The sequence below is a fragment of the Oncorhynchus kisutch genome, linkage group LG23, assembly GCF_002021735.2.
Source record: "Oncorhynchus kisutch isolate 150728-3 linkage group LG23, Okis_V2, whole genome shotgun sequence".
In the NCBI taxonomy this organism is placed as follows: Eukaryota; Metazoa; Chordata; class Actinopteri; order Salmoniformes; family Salmonidae; genus Oncorhynchus; species Oncorhynchus kisutch.
The window spans coordinates 10,099,665-10,123,297 of NC_034196.2; the positions used below are offsets into that span (position 1 = coordinate 10,099,665).

At 41.3% G+C, this 23,633-nt stretch overlaps 1 protein-coding gene across 2 annotated transcripts in view; it reads left to right on the forward strand.

The window, feature by feature from the left end:
• LOC109867893 (poly [ADP-ribose] polymerase tankyrase-1) overlaps positions 1 to 23,633 on the forward strand; it is a 106,332-nt gene that overhangs the window by 5,592 nt on the left and 77,107 nt on the right. For both annotated transcript variants that reach the window (XM_020457206.2, XM_031802424.1), the window contains exon 3: positions 9,152 to 9,247. In XM_020457206.2, coding sequence (XP_020312795.2) covers positions 9,152 to 9,247 — 96 coding nt within the window. The remainder of the gene's footprint in view (positions 1 to 9,151; positions 9,248 to 23,633) is intronic.

The following is a 23,633-nucleotide window of genomic DNA, read 5'->3' on the forward strand; positions in this document are numbered from 1 at the left end:
TTGTTTTTGTAGACCTCCACAAGTCTGGTTCATCCTTGGGAGCAATTTCCAAATGCCTGAAGGTATCATGTTCATCTGTACAAACAATAGTATGCAAGTATTAACACCATGGGACCACGCAGCTGTCATACCGCTCAGGAAGGAGATGCGTTCTGTCTCCTGGAGATGAACATACTTTGGTGCGTAAAGTTCAAATCAATCCGAGAACAACAGCAAAGGACCTTGTGTAGATGCTGGAGGAAACTGGTACAAAATAATCTATATCCATAGTAAAACAAGTCGTATATCGACATAACCTGAATGACCACTCAGCAAGGAAGAAGCCACTGCTCCAAAACCGCCATAAAAAAAGCCTTTGTACTTTTCTGAGAAATGTCCTCTGATCTAATGAAACAAAAATTTAACTTTTTGGCCATAATGACCATTATGTTTGGAGGAAAAAGGGGGAGGCTTGCAAGCCCGAAGAACACCATCCCAACCGTGAAGCACAGTGGTGGCAGCATCATGTTGTGGGGGTGCTTTGCTGCAGGAGGGACTGGTGCACTTCAGAAAATAGATGGCATCATGAGGTAGGAAAATTACGTGGATATTTTGAAGCAACATCTCAAGACATCAGTCAGGAAGTTAAAGCTTGGTCACAAATGGGTCTTCCAAATGGACAATGACCCCAAGCATACTTCCAAAGTTGTGGACAACAAAGTCAAGGTATTGGAGTGGCCATCACAAAGCCCTGACCTCAATCCTATAGAAAATTTGTGGGCAGAACTGAAAAAGCGTGTGCGAGCAAGGAGACCTCCAAATGTGACTCAGTTACACCAGCTCTGTCTGGAGGAATGGGCCAAAATTCACCCAACTTATTGTGGGAAGCTTGTGGAAGGCTACCCAAAACATTTGACCCAAGTTAAACTATTTTAAAAGCAATGCCTCCAAATACTAATTGAGTGCATGTAAACTTCTGACCCACTGGGAATGTGATGAAAGAATTAAAAGCTTAAATGATTCTCTCTACTATTATTCTGACATTTCATATTCTTAAAATAAAGTGTTGATCCTAACTGACCTAAGACAGGGAATATTTCCTAGGATTAAATGTCAGGAATTGTGAAAAACTGAGTTTAAATGTATTTGGCTAAGGTGTATGTAAACTTCAGACTTCAACTGTATATTGTGAGGGTCTGGTTCTGATGACATGATGATCGATGCGTGACTGCCATTTGACAATTTAAAATGATCCATAATGTCATCACGTAGACTAGCATACCCGCACTGTATCTGCAAGCTGTTGGCTTGAGCGCACGTACCAAGACCGGAGTAGGCACATTATTATTATAATTATTTTGTAAAACTTTTTTTAGTGTGTAGAGCAGCTTTAATATTGCAGATAGAATCAACAATTTATCAATGTAATTGTCTGCCTAATTTCCCTTCCCCCATACAGTGGGGTAAAAAAGTATTTAGTCAGCCACCAATTGTGCAAGTTCTCCCACTTAAAAAGACGAGAGGCCTGTAATTTTCATCATAGGTACACTTCAACTATGACAGACAAACTGAGAGAAAAAAATCCAGAAAATCACATTGTAGGATATTTAATGAATTTATTTGCAAATTATGATGGAAAATAAGTATTTGGTCAATAACAAAAGTTTATCTCAATACTTTGTTATATACCCTTTGTTGGCAATGACAGAGGTCAAACGTTTTCTGTAAGTCTTCACAAGGTTTTCACACACTGTTGCTGGTATTTTGGCCCATTCCTCCATGCAGATCTCCTCTAGAGCAGTGATATTTTGGGGCTGTTGCTGGGCAACACAGACTTTCAACTCCCTCCAAAGAGTTTCTATGGGGTTGAGATCTGGAGACTGGCTAGGCCACTCCAGGACCTTGAAATGCTTCTTACGAAGCCACTACTTCGTTGCCCGGGCGGTGTGTTTGGGATCATTGTCATGCTGAAAAACCCAGCCACGTTTCATCTTCAATGCCCTTGTTGATGGAAGGAGGTTTTCACTCAAAATCTCACGATACATGGCCCCATTCATTCTTTCCTTTACACGGATCAGTCGTCCTGGTCCCTTTGCAGAAAAACAACCCCACAGCATGATGTTTCCACCCCCATGCTTCACAGTAGGTATGGTGTTCTTTGGATGCAACTCAGCATTCTTTGTCCTCCAAACACGACGAGTTGAGTTTTTACCAAAAAGTAATATTTTGGTTTCATCTGACCATATGACATTCTCCCAATCTTCTTCTTGATCATCCAAATGCTTTCTAGCAAACTTCAGACGGGCCTGGACATGTACTGGCTTAAGCAGGGGGACACGTCTGGCACTGCAGGATTTGAGTCCCTGGCGGCGTAGTGTGTTACTGATGGTAGGCTTTGTTACTTTGGTCCCAGCTCTCTACAGGTCATTCACTGGGTGTGGTTCTGGGATTTTTGCTCACCGTTGTGGTGATCATTTTGACCCTACGGGTGAGATCTTGCGTGGAGCCCCAGATTGAGGGAGATTATGAGTGGTCTTGTATATCTTCCATTTCCTAATAATTGCTCCCACAGTTGTTTTTCTTCAAACCAAGCTGCTTACCTATTGCAGATTCAGTCTTCCCAACCTGGTGCAGGTCTACAATTTAGTTTCTGGTGTCCTACAGCTCTTTGGTCTTGGCCATAGTGGAGTTTGGGGTGTGACTGTTTGAGGTAGTGGACTTTTATACTGATAACAAGTTCAAACAGGTGCCATTAATACAGGTAACGAGTGGAGGACAGAGGAGCCTAACCTCTTGGAACTACCGCTCCCGGATCCGGGAGCATTGTCATCAACTGACACTAATTAGCATAACGCAACGGACAAAGAATATTATGCTTTACAGCCAAAGCAAGACAAGCATTTGTGTAAGTTTATCGATAGCCTAGCATCGATAAAATATGCCTAGCTAGCAGCAGGCAGCTTGGTCACAAATCAGAAAAGCAATCAAATTAAATCGTTTACCTTTGAGCTTCGGATGTTTTCACTCACGAAACTCCCAGTTAGATAGCAAATGTTCATTTTTTTCCATAAAGATGATTTCTGTAGCCGAAATAGCTTCGTTTGTTCTTCACGTTTGGCTGAGAAATCGACCGGAAATTGAGGTCACGACAACTCCGAAAAATATTCCAAATTAGATCCATAATATCGACAGAAACATGGCAAATGTTTTTTATAATCAATCCTCAAGGCCTCACAAGTCCTCAACTGGCAGCTTCATTAAATAGTACCCCCCAAAACACCAGTCTCAACGTCAACAGTGAAGAGGCGACTCCGTGTTGCCTCTTCACCAGTTCAGACAGTTCCTTACTTTCACCGTATTCCACTTGCGTCTTCCATTTTTGCTGTAATGCTGCAATTTGTTGGTTGTAATTTAGGTTCCATATGTTTTTTTTTTTTAGCTGCGTGTGTGATTTAACTCCACCAACCCTATTTATGATATAATTTACAAAGATTATACCTTTTTCACCATAATATTGGTTGTCATATTTGTTCTGTCATTTCTGGTGGATTAAATTGAAATTGCAAGTAACTTTCTATGGTTTGTTTTAAAAATAGCAATATTTTGGAGATTATATAATAACTGAAAGTGTGAGGTTGTAATCTGAATAAAGGGAAATTGGTTGAGCCATTCTTACTAATCTGCTAGAGAACCAGTTCAGATTTAAGTATAGCTTTTGCATGACTGAAGCCTTTAGTAAGAGGTCTAATGCTTTAATACCTAATGATTTCTGCCCTCCAAATTCATATTCATGAAATAAATATAGAGTAGGCACATTTGCTTTTTAACGCAACAGTTTTGGTGAAAATAAAGAAATTTGTTGGAGTTAAATGTGATGGAAGCACATTGGACTTTAGATTTTTGTTTGGTACATGAAAAGTTAAGCAAAAAAAGAACATTTTGTGTGCACTCATTTGGTGGAAACACTGGTGGGGATGATTGTCTGTCGCCAATTGGATGGAAATCTAGCTACACAGATTGTTGATTTGTGAGCTGCTGTTCTTCAGAACTGGGCATGTAAGGAGATATTCACTCATGCTTTTGCTTGTCTCAGATATTATATACATCTTTTTGTGTGTTATGTTTATGTTGAATGAAAATAATTTCAGCAGAAATTAAGCAGTAACCATTAAGGGACTTTAGCCTAATTTCAGCAGTGCAAGTTCATTAACATAAGAACACTCACTCTGCTCATCTCATGCCAGAATGTAATTACTACACACATTTCTCACTCTCACAGAGACGAATAACATTTGGACATTCACTAGTGATGGGGAGGAATCGATAGTTACATACCACAATATTATTTTGGACGATATTATACTGAACAAAAATATAAATGCAACATGTAAAGTGTTGGTCCCATGTTTCATGAGCTGAAATAAAATATCTCCGAAATTTTCCATATGCACAAAACGTGTATTTCTCTAATTTTGTTCAGAAATTTGTTTACATCCCTGTTAGTGAGCATTTCTCCTTTGCCAAGATAATCCATCCACCTGACAGGTGTGGCTGATTAAACAGCATGATCATTACACAGGTGCACCTTGTGTTTGGGACAATAAAAGGCCACTTTAAAATGTACAGTTTTGACAAACACAATGCCACAGATGTCTCAAGTTTTGAGGGAGCATGCAATTGGCATGCTAACTGCAGGAATGTCCACCAGAGCTGTTGCCAGATAATTTTATGTACATTTCTCTGCCACAAGCCGCCTCCAGTGTCGTTTTAGAGAATTTGGCAGAAGTCCAACCGGCCTCAAACCACAGACCACGCATAACCTCTCCATCCCAGGACCTCCACATCTGTCTTCTTCGCCTGCGGGATCATCTGAGACCAGCCACCGGGACAGTTGATGTATCTGTGGGTTTGCACAACTAAGGCTGTGTCGGTCATGACAGCCGGTGATTTTCAAGCAATTAACTGTCGGTCTCACGATAATTTACTCTTAATTAACATAATGACATTTAGCATCTCCTGGCTTCCACACACAGCCTACAAGCCACTGATGCAGACCTTTGGAACATCTACATTTTAAAAAGGCGAATAAATCGTATAATAATATAGCCTACACCTTCACAATAAATCAATCATTTATTTTAGACAGGTCTAAAGAAGCATGATATGAAGAAAATGTAGTCTATTTCAGCAGAACAGAATTGCGTACTCGGAGTTGTCCTGATCTGGCTATGCCAAATGCCTGTGGGCTACACTATTTAATTTAGCAGACAAGATTTGCTTAGAATTCCGTGGCATTATTTTATAATATGAAGAATAGAATTGAACAAAGTGGAAATAAAATGATTTGAGAGTGCGCACATGCGGCTATTCTGTGTTGACAGGTAAATAAAGAAATATGTACTCCTATTTGCTTAATTTAGAGGTATTAATGTAACTTTTGTTCTACAAACGTTGGGCTACATGTTTTGATATTTAATACATTGTATGGCTTCATGATGCTACTCTAATGATGATGATTTTGAAAAAAGTCGCTTGAAAGGCTTGAGCTCTGCTTTGTTTTTTTACGCAGGCTGTACACACTTCATCAGTCTTTCATTCACAATTTGACAAGCACTTGATAATGCCTCGAATTTTACGGCGGCATCCCCTTTTGTGTGGCCATAATGCACCTTGGTCTGGAGTGCTGCGATGTTCCCTTCTCCCTGAGTGCTGCGTGCTCCGAGCGCCTCTCACTCACATGGCTCCCCATCACGTGATCGGGTCTTTCATACAGGCTACAAGTGAAGACAGACACATCGTGGATGCAACTGCGCGGGTCCTTACCCAATTCTGAGGTGCTTATTAAAGATATTGGAAGCACTGTCCACATTTACTTTTCGTCAGCCAACAAAATGAGTAGGCCTAACGAACAGCAAAAGCACTAGCCTATGCCAATCTACTATCCCCCATAGTACAAAGTTGACCAATTCTGTGCAATAAATAAATATTCCAAACATAGTCTGGGACAGTTGTGAGATGCAATAGATCCCAAATTAATACTTTAAAAAAATGCAATATTGCTGATGCAACAGATCAGAACGTTTAGCTTAAAATGTTAATGAACTATTAGGCTATTTCTTCCATTATAAGCGCAGCAATGCACACATGGTAGTAGGCTATAAGCGCAAATGTTCCATTTAGCGGGAAAAGACCATAATCGTTTGACCGCAAATGCATTTATGCATGTAATGCTTTTATTATAAAGATGCATTTTTATGGAGCAAATTATTTCCCCCAAACTTAACTCACTATGTATGCAAGTAAGGCGCTACACACCTTGTAAAGCGGATTAATGTGCTTCATTTTAACAAGTTATTTGGCCACTTTAGTTGTGATAGAAACCTTATCTAAACACATAGGCCTATGGGCTAGGCTACATGAGTTGTGCGACTGATTCGAAAAAGTCGGCAAAAAAAGGAATCGTTTTTTGCCTTATGCTGGGCATCATTCACAAGTGATAGGCTAACATTGATACCCATCAGACTATTCTTGATTTAATCTTGTTTTCACATATTCTAAACAATATGTGTGAAATTTGTTTTGATTTAGAATGGACCATTATGCACCTGTCTCGAAACGGGGCAGCAGGAAAAATGCATGTCATCTATGCACTTAAATAGCGAATGGAGGACGCCTTTCCGTGGGGATCCTCTTCTTTTTAATATCGACCATCATCACCATCGACCATTGGTGAGACCACCAATTCTTGAGCAACATGAGCTCACGGGCTCTCAAGAAGTGTTTGATTAGTTGTTTGATTACTTTTGCATTGTCAGAGTGATTTAGAGGGAGAATAGAGTGCTTGAATACCAGGCAGTTAGCAAGTTTGGTAGGCTACTAATGACCATCACTTGGAGAACCCTAATCACCGTGACTAAAAGGTCACTTGGAATTGAACTGCCTTCATGACTCATGACCACCGGTGTGGCGATAATACAGGATTCCGCAACAGCCCTATGCCCGACCAAAGAATTTCTGCGCAAACGGTCAGAAACCGTCTCGGAGAAGCTCACCTGCGTGCTCGTCTTCACCAGGCTCTTGACCAGACTGCAGTTTCTTGTTATAACTGACTTCAGTGGGGAAATGCTCACAGAGAATCGTACCGGGCAGACGGCGTGTATGAGGTTGCGTGAGGTTGTGTGGGCTAACATCATAATGCAATAAAATCATAGTATGGAATCCTAATACGTATAGAATCGCAATACCCTGTGTCAGCACCTAAGTGTCAGGATCATATGATCAGGCCCCCTCCATCCTCTCCATCTTGTCAGCTAGCTTTGTCACTCCACAGTGGCTGTTTGTATGCTGAGCACTCTCCCGCCCTCTCGTTTATCATTGTTGTAGGTGTTATTGGCCGTGTTAGCCAGCTGCACGCGCAGCACCATGGGAACAGGGTGAGCGGCGATGGCAAGGCAAATGGCTCATCTACTCAATCTTTGGGAGTGTCTCTCTTTGGTATGTGTGTGTGTGTTCGGAGGGTGGAGGTCATGTGGGTTTACATTATGAGGGGGAAGGAGGTGTTGTTGCTGTACAGGAACAGCTGAGCTCGCTCTCGCTCCCTCTCTCACTCATGTGTGACAGACAGATAGATAGGCAGGCAAGCTGTCAGAGGAGCACCTGCGAATCTTAATCACCCCGTCGCCATCATTTACGCCTTGACACGACACCAAGCCCCCTCCACACTGCCCCATCCCTCTCTCCACTGCCCCCTCCACCAGCACAGCCACCCCTCCATCAGACTCTCCCTGACTGCCTGTCATACCTCGGCTCTCTGCTCTGCCTCCAGCTAACGCAGCAGCGTATGAGAGCCTACCTGCATATTAATCTGTTACAGGACTGAGACTGCTGCTATAGCCCAGCATATGTCTATTTTACAGAGGGCTCCTTTTCATTGGATTTGTTCACTCTTTCTTCCACCAAGGCTTTCTCTTTAGTGTCTCCCTGCTCCTTTAGTTACCAGGCTGTAGGACAGGAGTGGATGTGGAAGACTATGTGATTTGGTGCAGAGCTAAATCACATTTGTGTTGAGGAATGGGTGAGTTAACGTGTGGCGTGCGTCACCGACATGGAGAGGGGCAGGCAGGCAGACAGACAGACAGACATGGGCTCCCATTTAGCCAAGTGATCATCCGAGTGGCGATGTTGAGAAAAGCTGCTGCTCGCGTGACTGAATACGTATGATGACAAATGGCTCCGAAAGCTAGCACCCTCACCCTGTTCTGCTGTGTATAAAAGGTGTATGTGATTTTGAGAGGTGCGATCCAGATTGAGTAGGAGTTGTCTTTAACCGACCCTCTTGTTTTCCTCTCCCGACCTCCCTCCCCATTGACTCTTTTTTTCATTGTCCTGCTCCCTGATTTGAGTGCAGAGCAGTTTTCTGCCTCTCTCCCTTTGTGTCTTCTTTGTTTTGTTCAGTGTGTAAACCTTGGTAATACATAGAGCAGTGTGGGTGTGTGAAGTGAAGAACGACTGAAGCGTAGTAGTGTTGCAGGATGTGATTGGTAGTGTGTGCGCGTGTGTGTGTTTCGGGATAGAGCTGAGAGTTCGGGGCCGCTGGTCTCCTTATGAGCGAGCGCTCTGCTGTTCATCCACTCAGACAATCACTCATCTGGGGGAGATTAAAACGCTGCACCCTGGGAAACATGTCCCCCCCCCCCCCCCCCCGTCTCTCTTCTTTCCCCTCCCTTACTCTGTCTCTAACCCTCTGCTCTTTTATTGTCACGCTCGCTCGCTCTCTCTCATTCCCTCTCCCTCCCTGGGCTAGAGCGAGAAAGGCTAGGCAGGCAGGCGGGCTTTGATATTCTGCTCTCATACCTGTGCTGGAGTCACATGGTAGTGCCCGAGTCCTCCTGCCTGTTTTTCTAATATGGCTTTTTCCCCTCCTCCTCACCTCCGCCGCAGCATTCAGTTTGGGCTGTTGTTTTTTTCCCCTCTTGCTGCCTGCTGTCGCTCCGGTCCTCCGTTCTCACGACGCACCGCTGGTGTGCGATGTATGTTTATGTCGGCAGCATGCCGCGGAGCCAGAGAGTGCTAGCGGGCAGCAGTGGCGGCAGCGCTAGTCCTGGTGTTAGCAGTGGTGGTCTGTGTCTGTCCCTGCCTGAGCTCAGCTACTGTCTGTGTTTCCCCTGTACAGTGCTGCTCCAGCATGGAGCCGACCCCAACATTCGCAACACCGACGGCAAGAGTGCCCTGGACCTTTCCGACCCGTCCGCCAAGGCTGTGCTCACTGGTAAGTGATGAGCGATTATTATTGTATTTAAAAATGATAATTTTTTACCTCTCTTCCTCCCTTTCTTTCTTTCTCTCAAGTTACCTCTATCACTCTAAGTCTCTACCTCCACTGCACTCTTTCTCTCTCCCTCTCTCGTGCTCTCTGCCACTCTATTTCTCTTTGTATCTACCACTCTCTTTCTCTTTGTTGTCTACATACCTTCTCCTCTAGCAGTCTCTCTACCCCTCGCTCTTTCTACCTCTACCACTCTTTCTCTCTTCCTACGTACCTGACCTCTTGCGCCTCACCTCTCCTCTCTCTCTCTCTCTCTCTCTCTCTCTCTCTCTCTCTCTCTCTCTCTCTCTCTCTCTCCCCCAGAGATAAGTTGTCGAACTGCGAATGATCCTCCACTTGTATCCACACTACTCTATCCTTCACCCTCTTCCATGGTCTTATCTGTTGATTTTGTGTCTGAGTTGGTTGTGTGATTCCCTCCTTTCAGCAGTCAAGACAAATCCATAATTAGGCTGTTCCGTTGTTTCTGTTCTTTCACGCTCTCTCTGTTCACGCGGTTTCGTCATATTCCCTGGCTGGTAGATAAATTAACGTGCGATACAGAGTGGAGGACTGTCCTAAAAGGCTTTCCACCCACCTTGTAAACAAATCACAGAGCGGATGTTATTTGTCTGGAATTTCTGTATGTGATGCAAACGTGAACTGATTTTGATAAGTATTCAACAACAAAACATTCACATGATACGAGAGCAGACAGGACTATTACACACTCAGGAAGCGTTTAGTACGTTGGAGTGTGGCACGCAAGAAGAGCAACACACTGTTTACTGTTGCCAATTTGTCCTCTGTTGCTGAATATGACCGTGAGAAAAACTTCCTCTTATTGATTGCTGTGTGTAGACCGCAGTATTAAGCCGTGCGTGTGTGTTTAGATTTCTTGGAGATGAATGTATAATGATGTTAATACAACATCTTAATTATACCACCTGCTAGGACTTTCGTTTTGAGACACTGCCGGTGAACTGATGCGATCCAGGTAGAAAATGCCCATCACTGTCACACTAAACTCTGGCCTTGTAGTATCATGACCCGGCTATCAACAATCACCAGACGACTTTCATGGGTTGAGAAAGAGCAGCCGAGAGGACTGTACTGTCTGTATAAATAGTGTAGCAGCGAGAGAGGAGAACCCCTCCAGTCACTGGAGTACTCCAGATAATTGTTACATATCGACTTTTCTTATCTCTCTCTGCACTTTGCGCCAGCACTCTGTCCGACCCTCATGCTGCTCAAGGCCCCGACTCTCTCTCCTAGAGCAAAGCTAACAGTGTTCACACACGCACATACTTGGGAAGGGGGTTTAAAACAATTTTACTATTCAAATAGTATCATGAATTTTTGCCCTAAGTCCGGACATTTGAAATACATGATTTAAAAAAATTAAACAGTTTGTTTTGTTACATTTTTATTTTACTTTTTTATTTGAAAAACAATGACTTTTTATTTACCTGTTCACTGCTGCGTGAGGGAGAGAGGCCGGTACTCAATTGCTGTAGCTGTAAAGGGGCTTGGAGCGAGCAGACGGAGGGAGACTGAGTGTCACGGTAGCCACTAGCCACGGCAACTCTGCTACGGCCAAGACAAGCTAACTTGTTATTTATCATCGCACATAACAGTACCCGTCTTGACTGAAGTAGCCTAGAGAGAGGCTGGACAATAGAGTGAGTTAAAATTCACCCAAGTCTGAAAAACAGCTAAATAATATTGGCTAAGCTGGAACACTAGCGCACGCCCATAGCAAATGAATGGAATCGAACATTCGCAGAGCCTGTTTTGACTGGATTGATGCTTAGAATTTCATTTCACATAAAATGCAGCAAAAAATGTATCCCTTTTTATTTTACCACTACAATCTGTTCGTCGGACGAAACTGGGGAAAAAACAACTTGTGTAGAAAGTAAACATCTGCACCTCCATGGTGTCAACTGTGCTAATGTCCGCGTAATGAAAGTAGGGGAAAAGATAAACTTCTGACTATTTCTAGTCTAGTGATTGATGACAAAAGAACTCGCTGCCCAGACATACATAATTGCAAAGAGGAGGTTCTCCTGATTTGAAATGGTGCCTGACTTGAAAAAATCGAAATATACACATGGTGAGATATTTGGCTAAATAGACTGGCATGCCTCTCCATAGGAAAACAATGGGGGAGCTCAGCGTTCAAGGGCAAAAAGTATTTTGGGGCTAGCATTTGATGACAACCAAGCTCGCTGCCCAGATTTACATAATTAGAAAGAGGAGATTCTCATGATTTGAAAATGACGTCCGACTAGAAAAAATCTAAATATACACATTGCAAGATATTTGGCGAAATAGACCGACATGCCTATATTTCCCCTATAGGAATCAATAGGACGACCTCGGTTTCATGAGTAATTTCTTTGTTTACATTTGAACTTCTAACAACGTGAGCAAGTCTCATTGCCAACAATAGCGAAGAATTGTGACGTAAAACAATAAGCTGGGAATAAAACGTTCGGAAGGCAAGTTGGTGCTCTATAGAACTAATAGGAGCTGGCAGGGTGAAAAATGACCTAAAATAAGGCCTGTTTTTTCTCGATTACTTCAAATCGACGACAAGCAGCTTGGAAAAATGGTCACATTATGAAACTGGGCTCCACGGCGGATGCGATGAACTAGCTTTTATCGGAAAAAAAGCTTTGTTAAAAAGTAATCTTTCCAGCCTACTAGAGAAGCTAGCTAAGCTAGCCAGCTATAGCTAGCTAGGATAATTGAGGCTACCCCCCCCAACCCCATTCAGATAAAACAACAATCTACCTTTTGGTTGCTCGTTGTGGCCTACTTCTCAATTCGGTAACATTTCAATTCTGTAACTTTATCCCATCTTGCTTTGTGTTAGTGAACTCTCACTCTACTTGCTAAACATTGAGCCTCTGCCACTTTGATTGGCCAACAAAAGCTACACGTGTTAAAATAGGCATTTCTTCTCGCAAAAATGTATACTCGCAAGTATTCCAATACTAATGTTAATTTGGATATTAGAATAAACGCCACACTTGTTTTTCTATCCTCGTGGGGACCTAAATTTGATTTCCACTCAAAATCCTATTTCTCCTGAAACCCAACCCTAATTGTAACCCTAAACCTAACCCCTAAGTTTAAAATAGCTTTTGTCCTCGCGGGATGTGGGGAATGTCCCCATGAGGGAGATTTTTCCTTGTTTTACTATCCTTGTGGTGACTTTTGGGGATTTCAGGTCCCCACGAGGACAGAAGAACAAGACACACAGACATTTTCTCTCTCTGAGATAGAGAAACTATAGGACTGTTATCTTGAAAAGGAGATTCCACTGACACTTAGTTTTATCTCTTCGGCTGGCACAATCTTCTCCTTGTAATATAGAGCTCAGTTCTTATGTCACGAGTGGAGACGAGGCCGACAACATTTTGAGGAGTCCGTCTTTTTTCCTCTGCAATATTTTTGCCAGATTGGATCGATATGGATGTTCTTTATGCAGACCATCAAAAACTCTCAATGGCACTTCAATGAAACAAGGGGAGAATAGAACAGAGGCACTGCATGTGGGTTGAATGTCTTTTTTTTTTATTCAGCACTTAGCTTAGACATTGGAATACGTTTATAATATGTAGACACGTCGCAATAGATTGTCAAATCATTAGCTGAACACTATTTTCAGGGCCCTTACGAGGCTTTTCCCATTCATAGCAGGGTAATGTTGTGATTTACTGTGCTGACTGTGTTACATAAACAATCCCCCTCAAGGTTAGTCTTGAACAGAGGACCAAGCAGAGGCTCAATGATCATGGTGTTGCTCTGGCTGTGTTATACATCCTCTGGGTGTTGGCTTATACAGTAGTAACAGGACTGATGTCTTGAGGAAAAAGCCCAAGCCTTTGGCTGTGAAAAGGCACAAAGCGACAAACAATAACCATCTCACCGTGAGAACAGTGTTAGAGGCCATGGGCTAGGTTTTTGTTCCAAACTACCCCATGGACAAGAACACAGTGTAATCATAAAGGTATCTGGTATGTTCTACCAGTTATCTATGTATGTGATATAAGGTAAGTTACATGCAATCTATATAGATCTGTCATATGAAATAAGCTAGATGTACTGTGTATACACAGCAATAACAGCCAATATAATTATATTTACTTATGATTGACTATTGCGGTCTAGGAACCGTCCAAGACGGACATTCTTGTACCAACCTAGAGTAAACTGACTCCTCATCCACAGGACTGTATATCATACTCTACTCTGGTCTAACTTATTTTACATTGACATGTTGTTTTCTAGAGGGCCCCAGATGAGAAATGATATCTTCTTTTAAAGATGCCACATCTGGGAGTTCACACCGTACTTCAAAACACTGTGGCACCGTGTGTTACTGTTAGCCCCTCTGTAGTGTACTCCTAGTTGCAGGCTGCATTTTGGATGGATTTAGAGCTGTTATTCAGTTCTTCTACCCCAGAGTGAACAGCGAGTACACTGTTTGATTAAAGATTATATTGACCTATAAACTACCCGGGTGACGGGGAACAAATATCCTGTAGCGATGACAAATTTAGATCTACGCCGTTCCAGCAAAGCTTGAAGTGTTGCCACGGTTCCTGAGCGGAGAATATATCCCTACATGTAATCCGTAACTAACTGCCACGAAAATGCATTTTCAAATCCCGGCTAGAAGTAATTTAGTGTTACGGACGACACCCGGGGTTAGTCTTTTGTTGGATCCTCAAAGCTTGCATTAAAGAAATCGCCATATAACACCGCTTGATGCATGCTGCTCCACGTCATCCTCCACACACAGATGAATCGCTTTTGAATTATTGACTTTTTCCAGACGACTTGAAATTAAATTCACTGTACTCTGGGTATGAAAAGGATTGTGTAATTTTGTTTCACACATCTCATCTTGTGATGGAAAAATGCAAGGCATGTTGAGAGGCCCCAGTATGATGTGTGGGATGTTCTTTAGGCCCCGGGGAGGGGGGAAGATGGTCCCCAATATGATGGGAGACCTCTCCAACAGAACACAATGACATGCAGATAAGAAGATGGAGGAACATTTATGCGGATTGTACATGCTGAAGCAAGTCGACATTGCGCCCATTTAGTATCGGGTGCCTATTTGGATGTCATTTTGTCTGTGTTGACTTTGCAACTCTGCAACTGAAAGACACGGATTGAGTGGTCTGTGCGTGATTTAATTCTGAAGTTTAGCCCCAGTAGCACCTGTAGCTCTACCCCCTATGCGAGGTAGATTTAGATAGGAGTGCCAGAATCTGAGCAAGATGAGTAAGATGCTGTGTGGGCACTCCCTTTCTCTTCTTCCTCTACTGCAGCCAGGACCTCTACCTGCTACTGATGAAGTGTCTGCCCCAGTGCCCCCAGCTCTCAGCCGCCCTGGCCCCACTCCACCACACCCCACCGCCGTGCTTAGAATCACAGGGAGTGAGAAGGGCGCTGAGAGCAGTGGAGAGCGAGGCTGGCTAAAAGGGACAGTGATAGAGTGAGTGTGCGTAGAGACCAGCTGCTCTTGAGGCTACACAGAGACAATAGGTTCACGGAGTGTTAAAAGGTCCATTGAAGCAGTTATTATCTACATTTTAAATTATTTCTGGATAACAATTAAGTATCTGATTATTTTTGGCCATTTTAATAGAAAACAAATGACTTTTTAGCAATTTCTCAAGCAAGAATTTTGCTATGACTGTCTGGGAGTGGGAGGGGAAAACTGAAAATTAGATGTTATTGGCAGGGAGTTTTGAAACTCTTTCTTATTGGTCTATTAACGAATATACCACATGGTGATGTCACCATGGAAGGCCAAAACAGCATCCCAACAAAACAGGCGGAAATTTAGGCAGTCTTTTTTTTAAAAACGCTTACATTATCATTTTCACAATTTTACAGTATTATTCCAACCTCATAGTGTGGAAATATGTTTGTATATGTACAGTGCATTAGGAAAGTATTCACACATCCTTTTTTTGTAGCCGTGTTCTAAAATGGATACAATGAAACATGTTCCTCATCAATCTAAACACAATAACCCATAATGACAAAGCGAGAAGTTTTTTTAGAAATGTTTGCAAATGTATATAAAAAAACATGAAATACCTTATTTACATACATATTTAGACCCTTTGCTATGAGACTCAAAATTGACCCCAGGTGCATCCTGTTTCCATTGATCGTCCTTGATCAGTGGTGGAAAAAGTACCCAATTGTCATACTTGAGTAAATGTATAGATACCTTTTATTAGAAAATGACTCAAGTAAAAGTGAGTCACCCAGTAAAATACTACTTGAGTAAAATTCTAAAAGTATTTGATTTGAAAAGTAAATGTATTTGAAAAGTAAATGTAATTGCTCAAATATACTTAAGAATTGAAAGTAGAAGTATACATTTTAAATTCCCTATATTAAACAAACCAGATGCAACCTTTTTATTTGCGGATAGCCAGGGTAACACTCCAACACTCAGACATAATTTACAAGCATGTGTGTTTCGTCAGTCCACCAGATCAGAGGCAGTAGGGATGACCAGGATGTTCTCTTAAGTTTGAATTGGATAATTTTCCTGTCCTACTAAGCATTCAAAATGTAACTTTTGTACTTTTGGATGTCAGGGAAAATTAAAAAGTACATTATTTTCTTTAGGAATGTAAAAGTTGTAATAAAAAAAAAAGTTAAGTACAGATACCCCAAAAACGACTTAACCTCTCTAGGGTACGTGAGACGGTAGCGTCCCACCTCTTCAACAGCCAGTGAAACTGCAGGGCGCCAAATTCATAACAACAGAAATCCCATAATTAAAATTCCTCAAACATACATGTATTTTAAACCATTTTAAAGATACACTTGTTGTAAATACAGCCACTGTGTCCGATTTCAAAAAGGCTTTACGACGAAAGCAAATCAAACGATTGTTAGGTGAGTGCCTATTCACAGAATAACACAGCCATTTTTCCAGCCAAAGAGAGGATTCACAATAAGCAGAGATATAGATTAAATTAATCACTAACCTTTGATCTTCATCAGATGACACTCATAGGACTTCATGTTACACAATAAATGTATGTTTTGTTCGGTAAAGTTCATATTTATATCCAAAAATCAGAGTTTACATTGGCGCCTTACGTTCAGAAGTTCCAAAACATCCTTTGATTTTGCGGAGAGCCACATCAATTTACGACCGGGAGTTCAGTGGGGCGACGCACAATTGGCCCAGCGTCGTCCGGGTTAGGGAGGGTTTGGCCGGCAGGGATATCCTTGTCTCATCGCGCACCAGCGACTCCTGTGGCGGGCCAGGCGCAGTGCGCGCTAACCTCCTGTGGCTTTCGACCTTCATCTCGCCCGAGCCCATACGGGAGTTGTAGTGATGAGACAAGATAGTAACTGCTAACAATTGGAGACCACGAAATTGGGGAGAAAAGGGGGTAACATAAAAAAAAAGATAGAACTGTTATGCATGGAATTTTAGATGCACTTCTCCTTAATGCAAACGCTGTGTCAGATTTCAAAAAAGCTTTACGGAAAAAGCAAACGTTGCAATAATCTGAGTCGGCGCTCAGAGCCCAATCAAGACACAAATATATCCGCCATATTATGCAGTCAACAAAAGTCATAAATAGCATTATAATTCTTCACTTACCTTTGCTGATCTTCGTCGGAATGCACTCCCAGGACTCCCACTTCCACAAGAAATGTTTGTTTGTTTGGTAATGTACATAATTTATGTCCAAATAGTTACTTTTGTTAGATCCAAAGTCACCAAGCGCATTCACTAAAAGCAGACGAAATGTCAAAAAGTTCCGTAACAGTCAGTAGAAACATGTCAAACGATATATTGAATCAATCTTTAGGATGTTTTTAACATAAATCTTCAATAACGTTCCAACCGGAGAATTCCATTGTCTTCAGAAGTGCGATGGAACAGAGCTCCCTCTCATGTGAACGAGCACGGTCAGTTCATGGCAGACCTTACTCATTCCCTTCTCCTTCGGCCCCACTTCACAGTAGAAGCATCAGACAAGGTTCTAAAGACTGTTGACATCTAGTGGAAGCCTTAGAAAGTGCAACATTACCAATATCCCACTGTATCTTCAATAGGAGATGAGTTGAAAATCGACCAACCTCAGATTTCCCACTTCCTGGTCGGATTTTTTCTCAGGTTTTTGCCTGCCATATGAGTTATGTTATACTCGGATATCATTCAAACAGTTAGAGAAACCTCAGAGTGTTTTCTATCAAAATCTATTAATAATATGCATATTCTAGCTTTTATGGCTTTATAGCAGGCCGTTTACTCTGGGCATGCTTTTCATCCGGATGTGAAAATACTGCCACCTACCCCAAAAGTTAAGTATTTTTACTTAAGTACTTTACACCACTGCTTGAGATGATTCGACAACTTGATTGGAGTCTACCTGTGGTAAATTCAATTGTTGGAAATTATTTGGAAAGGGACACACCTGTCTATATAAGGTCCCACAGTTGACAGTGCATGGCAGAGCAAAAACCAAGCCATGAGGTCGAAGGAATTATTCGTAGAGCTCCGACACAGGATTGTCTAGGCACGGATATGGGGAAGGGTACCAAAAAATGTCTGCAGCATTGAAGGTCCCCAAGAACACAGTGGCCTCCATAATTCTTAAATGGAAGAAGTTTGGAACCACCAAGACGCTTCCTAGAGCTGCCCACCCGGCCAAACTGAGCAATCGGGGGAGAAAGGCCTTGGTCAGGGAGGTGACCAAGAACCCAGTGACCTCTCTGACAGAGCTCCAGAGTTCCTCTGTGGAGATGGGAGAACCTTCCAGAAGGACAACCATCTCTGCAGCACTCCACCAATCAGATCTTTATCGTAGCGTGGCCAGACTGAAGCCACTCCTCAGTAAGTGGCACAACCCGCTTGGAGTTTGCCAAAAAGCACCTAAAGGACTCTGACCATGAGAAACAAGATTCTCTGGTCTGATGAAAGCAAGATTGAACTCTGGCCTGAATGCCAAGCGTCATGTCTGGAGGAAACCTGGCACCATCCCTACGGTGAAGCATGGTGGTGGCAGCATCATGCTGTGGGCATGTTTTTCAGCAGCAGGGACTGGGAGACTAGTCAGGAGCGAACGGCGCAAAGTACAGGGAGATCCTTGATGAAAACCTGCTCCAGAGCTCTCAGGACCTCAGACTGGGGTGTAGGTTTACCTCCACACAGGACAACTAAGCACATAGCCAAGATAACGCAGGAGTGGCTTCGTGACAAGTCTCTGTCTTTGAGTGGTTCAGCCAGAGCCCGGACTTGAACCCGATCTGACATCTCTGGAGATACCTGAAAATAGTTGTGCAGCAGCGCTCCCCTTCCAGCCTGACAGAGCTTGAGAGGATCTGCATAGAATACAGGTGTGGCAAGCTTGTAGCGTCAAACCCAAGAAGACTCAATGCTGTAATCGCTGCCAAAGGTGCTTCAACAAAGTACTGAGTAAAGGGTCTGAGTACTTATGTAAATCTGATATTTCAGTTTTTTATTTTTGTTATTTTTTATATTTGCAAACATTTCTAATAACCTCTTTTTGCTTTGTCATTATGGGGTATTGTGTGTAGATTGATGGGGGGAAATTAATTTAATAGATTTTAGAATAAGGCTGTAATGTAACAAAATTTGGAAAAGTCAAGGGGTCTGAATACTTTCCGAAGGCACTGTATATACTCTGTACTCCTCTGTAAACTGTCCATCTCTGTGTACCCGACGCAAGACCCATTCTTATTTATAAAACCCTCTTAGGCCTCACCTCCTCATCCTCCACATACACCCGTTCTGCCAGTCATATTCTGTTAAAAGTCCCCAAAGCTCACACATCCCTGTGCCGCTCCTCTTTTAAGTTCGCTGCAGCCAGTGGACTGGAACGAGCCACAAAAACAGGACCGTTTTATCTCCATCTCTTCATTCAAAGACTCAATCATGGACACTCTTACTGACAGTTGTGGCAGCTTCGTGTGATGTATTGTTGTCTCTCCCTCTTGCCTTTGCTGTTTTCTGTGCCCAATGATGTTTCTACCTTGTTGTGCTGCTGCCATGTTGTTGTGTTGCTGCCATGCTGTGTTGTCTTAGGTCTCTCTTTATGTTGTCTATCTTGTCGTGATGTGTGCTTTGTCCAGCATTTTTATTTTTGTATTATCCCCGCCTCCATCCCCGCAGGAGGCCTTTTGGTCATTGTAAATAAGAATGTGTTCTTAACAGACTTGCCTAGTTAAATAAAGGTTAAATAATAAATATATACAAATACAAATGTGTGTGTGTGTGTGTGTGTGTATATATATATATATATATATATATAGTGTATATATATATTCAGTGCTGTGAAAAAGTATTTGCCCCCTTCCTGATTTCTTATTTTTTTGCACATTTCTCACACTTAAATGTTTCAGATCACCAAACAAATGTTAATATTACACAAAGATAACCCAAGTAAACACACAATGCACCTTAATTGATCATTTTATTTCTTAAAGGAAAAAAGCTATCCGAAACTCCGTTGGCCCTATGTGACAAAGTAATTGGACCCCCCTTGTTAAATCATGAATTTACTGTGGTTTATCACATTTTTTGGAAAGCTGAGTTCAATTTCACTAGCTACACCCAGGCCTGATTACGCCAGACCTGTTGAATCAAGAAATCACTCAAAAAGCAAACGACATGCTGCGATCCAAAGAAATTCAGGAACAGATGAGAAACAAAGTAATTTACATTTATCAGTCTGGAAAGGGTTACAAAGCCATTTCTAAAGCTTTGGGACTCCAGCGAACCAAGGTGAGACATTTTCCACAAATTGAGAAAATTTGGAGCAGTGGTGAACCTTCCCAGGAGTGGCCGGCCTATACCCCAAGAGCACAGAGACGACTCATCCAAGAGGTCACAAAAGAACCCACAACAACATCTAAAGAACTGCAGGCCTCACTTGCCTCAGTTAACCTCTCTGGGATATTCGGGACGGTAGCGTCCCACCCCGCCCAACAGCCAGTGAAAGTGCAGGGCGCCAAATTCGAAACAAATAAAATCTCATAATTAAAATTCCTCAAGCATACAAGTATTTTACACCATTTTAAAGATAACATTTTCAATCCAACTACAGTGTCTGATTTCGAAAAGGCTTTACAGCAAAAGCACCACAAACGATTGTTAGGTCACCACCAAGTCACTAACCTTTGATGATCTTCATCAGATGACACTCATAGGACATCATGTTACACGATACATGTATGTTTTGTTCGATAAAGTGCATATTTATATCCAAAAATCTAATTTTACATTGGCGTGTTATGTTCAGTAGTTCCAAAACATGCAGTGATTTTGCAGAGAGCCACATCAATTTACAGAAATACTCAGAAACATTGCTAAAAGATACAACTATTATACATGGAACTTTAGATAAACTTCTCCTTAATCTCACCGCTGTGTCAGATTTAAACTTTACGGAAAAAGCATACCATGGCGTAATCTGAGTACGGTGCTTAGAGATCATAACAGCTAAAGAGATATCCGCCATGTTGTGGAGTCAATATTAGTCAGAAGTAGCATTATAAATATTCACTTACCTTTGATCTTCATCAGTATGCACTCCCATGAATCTCAGTTCCACAATAAATGTTTGATTTGTTTTGATAAAGTCCATTTATGTCCAAATAGCTCCCTTTGTTAGGGCGTTTGGTAAACAAATCCAAATGTGCGTGCAAGTCCAGCCGAAAGGTCAGACAAAAAGTCCAAAAAGCTATATTACAGGTCGTAGAAACATGTCAAATGAAGTATAGAATCCATCTTTAGGATGTTTTTATCATAAATCTTCAATAATGTTCCAACCGAGAATTCCTTTGTCTGTAGAAATGCAATGGAACGCAAGCTAACTTTCACATGACTGCGTGTCACGAGCTTGTGGCTCTCTGCCAGATACCTGGCTCAATCCCCTCTCATTTGGCCCCCCTTCACAGTAGGGGGTTCACATACAAGGTTCTAAAGACAGTTGACATCTAGTGGAAGCCTTAGGAAGTGCAATATGACCAATATCCCCCTGTATCTTCGATAGGCTATGAGTTGAAAACCTACAAACCTCAAATTTCCCACTTCCTGGTTGGATTTTTCTCAGGTTTTTGCATTGCCATATGAGTTATGTTATACTCACAAACATATACTAATTATATGCATATTCTAGCTTTTATTTGTAGGAGGCAGTTTACTCTGGGCAACTTTTTCATCCAAGCTACTCAATAACTCAAGAAGTTAAGGTCAGTGTTCATGACTCAACCATAGGAAAGAGACTGGGCAAAAATGGCATCCATGGCAGAGTTCCAAGGTGAAAACCACTGCTGACCAAAAATAATATAAAGTCTTGTCTCACATTTGGCAAAAAACATATTGATGATCCCCAAGACTTTTGGGAAAATTTTCTGTGGACTGACGAGACGAAAGTTGAACTTTTTGGAAGGGCCGTTACATCTGATGTAAAAGTAACACAGCATTTCAGAAGATGAACATCATACAAACAGTCAAATATGGTCGTGGTAGTGTGATGGTCTGGGGCTGCATTGCTGCTTCAGGACCTGGAAGACTTGCTGTGATTGATGGAACCATGAATTCTGCTCTCTACCAAAAAATCCTGAAGGAGAATGTCCGGCCATCAGTATGTGACCTCAAGCTGAAGCACACTTTGGTTCTGCAGCAGGACAATGATCCAAAAAACATCAGCAAGTCCTACTCTGAATGGCTTTAAAAAAGCTAAATGAAGGTTTTGGAGTGTCTTAGTCAAAGTCCGGACTTGAATCCGATTGAGGTGGCGTGACCTTAAAAAGGCGGTTCATGCTCGAAAAACCCTCCAATGTGGCTGAATTAAAACAATTCTGCAAGGAAGAGTGGGCCAAAATTCCTCCACAGCGATGTGAAAGACTCATTGCCAGTTATCGCAAACGCTTGATTGCAGTTGTTGCTGCTGATGGTGGCACAACCAGTTATTAGGTTTAGGGGGCAATTACTTTTTCACATAGGGCAATGAAGGTTCGGATAGATTTTTCCCTCATAATAAATAAAATCATAACTTAACTGCATTTTGTGTTTACTTGGGTTATCTTTGTGTAATATTTAAATTGGTTTGATCTGAAACATTTGTCACGTGCAAAAAAACAAAAAAAAAACAGGAAGGGGGCAAATACTTTTTCACAGCTGTGTGTGTGTGTGTGTGTGTGTGTGTGTGTGTGTGTGTGTGTGTGTGTGTATATATATATATATATATATATATATATATATATATATATATATATATATGTGTGTGTATATATATATATATGTGTGTATATATATATATATGTGTGTATATATATATATATGTGTGTATATATATATATATGTGTGTATATATATATATGTGTGTATATATATATATATGTGTGTATATATATATATATGTGTGTATATATATATATATATGTGTGTGTATATATATATATATATATGTGTGTATATATATATATATATATATATGTGTGTATATATATATATATATATATGTGTGTATATATATATATATATATATGTGTGTATATATATATATATATATATGTGTGTATATATATATATATATATATATGTGTGTATATATATATATATATATGTGTGTATATATATATATATATATATATGTGTGTATATATATATATATGTGTGTATATATATATATGTGTGTATATATATATACATACATACATTATACATACAGTGGCAAGAAAAAAGTATGTGAACCCTTTGGAATTACCTGGATATCTGCATAAATTGGTCATAACATTTGTTCTGACCATCTAAGTCACAAAAGTAGACACACAGTGTGCGTAAACTAATAACATACAAATTATTGTATTTTTATATTTTTATTGAATAGATCGTTTAAACATTCACAGTGTAGGAAAAAGTATGTGAACCCCTATGCTAATGACTTCTCCAAAAGATGATTGGAGTCAGGAGTCAACTAACCTGGAGTCCAAGAGATGAGATGAGATGTTGGTTAGAGTTGCCCTGTCGTATACAAAACACTCATAAAATTTGAGTTTGCTATTCACAACAAGCATTGCCTGATGTGAACCATGCCTTGAACAAAAGAGATCTCAGAAGACCTAAGATTAAGAGTTGACTTGCATAAAGCTGAAAAGGGTTACAAAAGTATCTCTAAAAGCCTTGATGTTCATCAGTCCACGGTAAGACAAATTGTCTGTGAATGGAGAAAGTTCAGCACTGTTGCTACTCTCTCTAGGAGTGGCCATCCTGCAAAGATTAACTGCAAGAACACAGCGCAGAAGGCTCAAT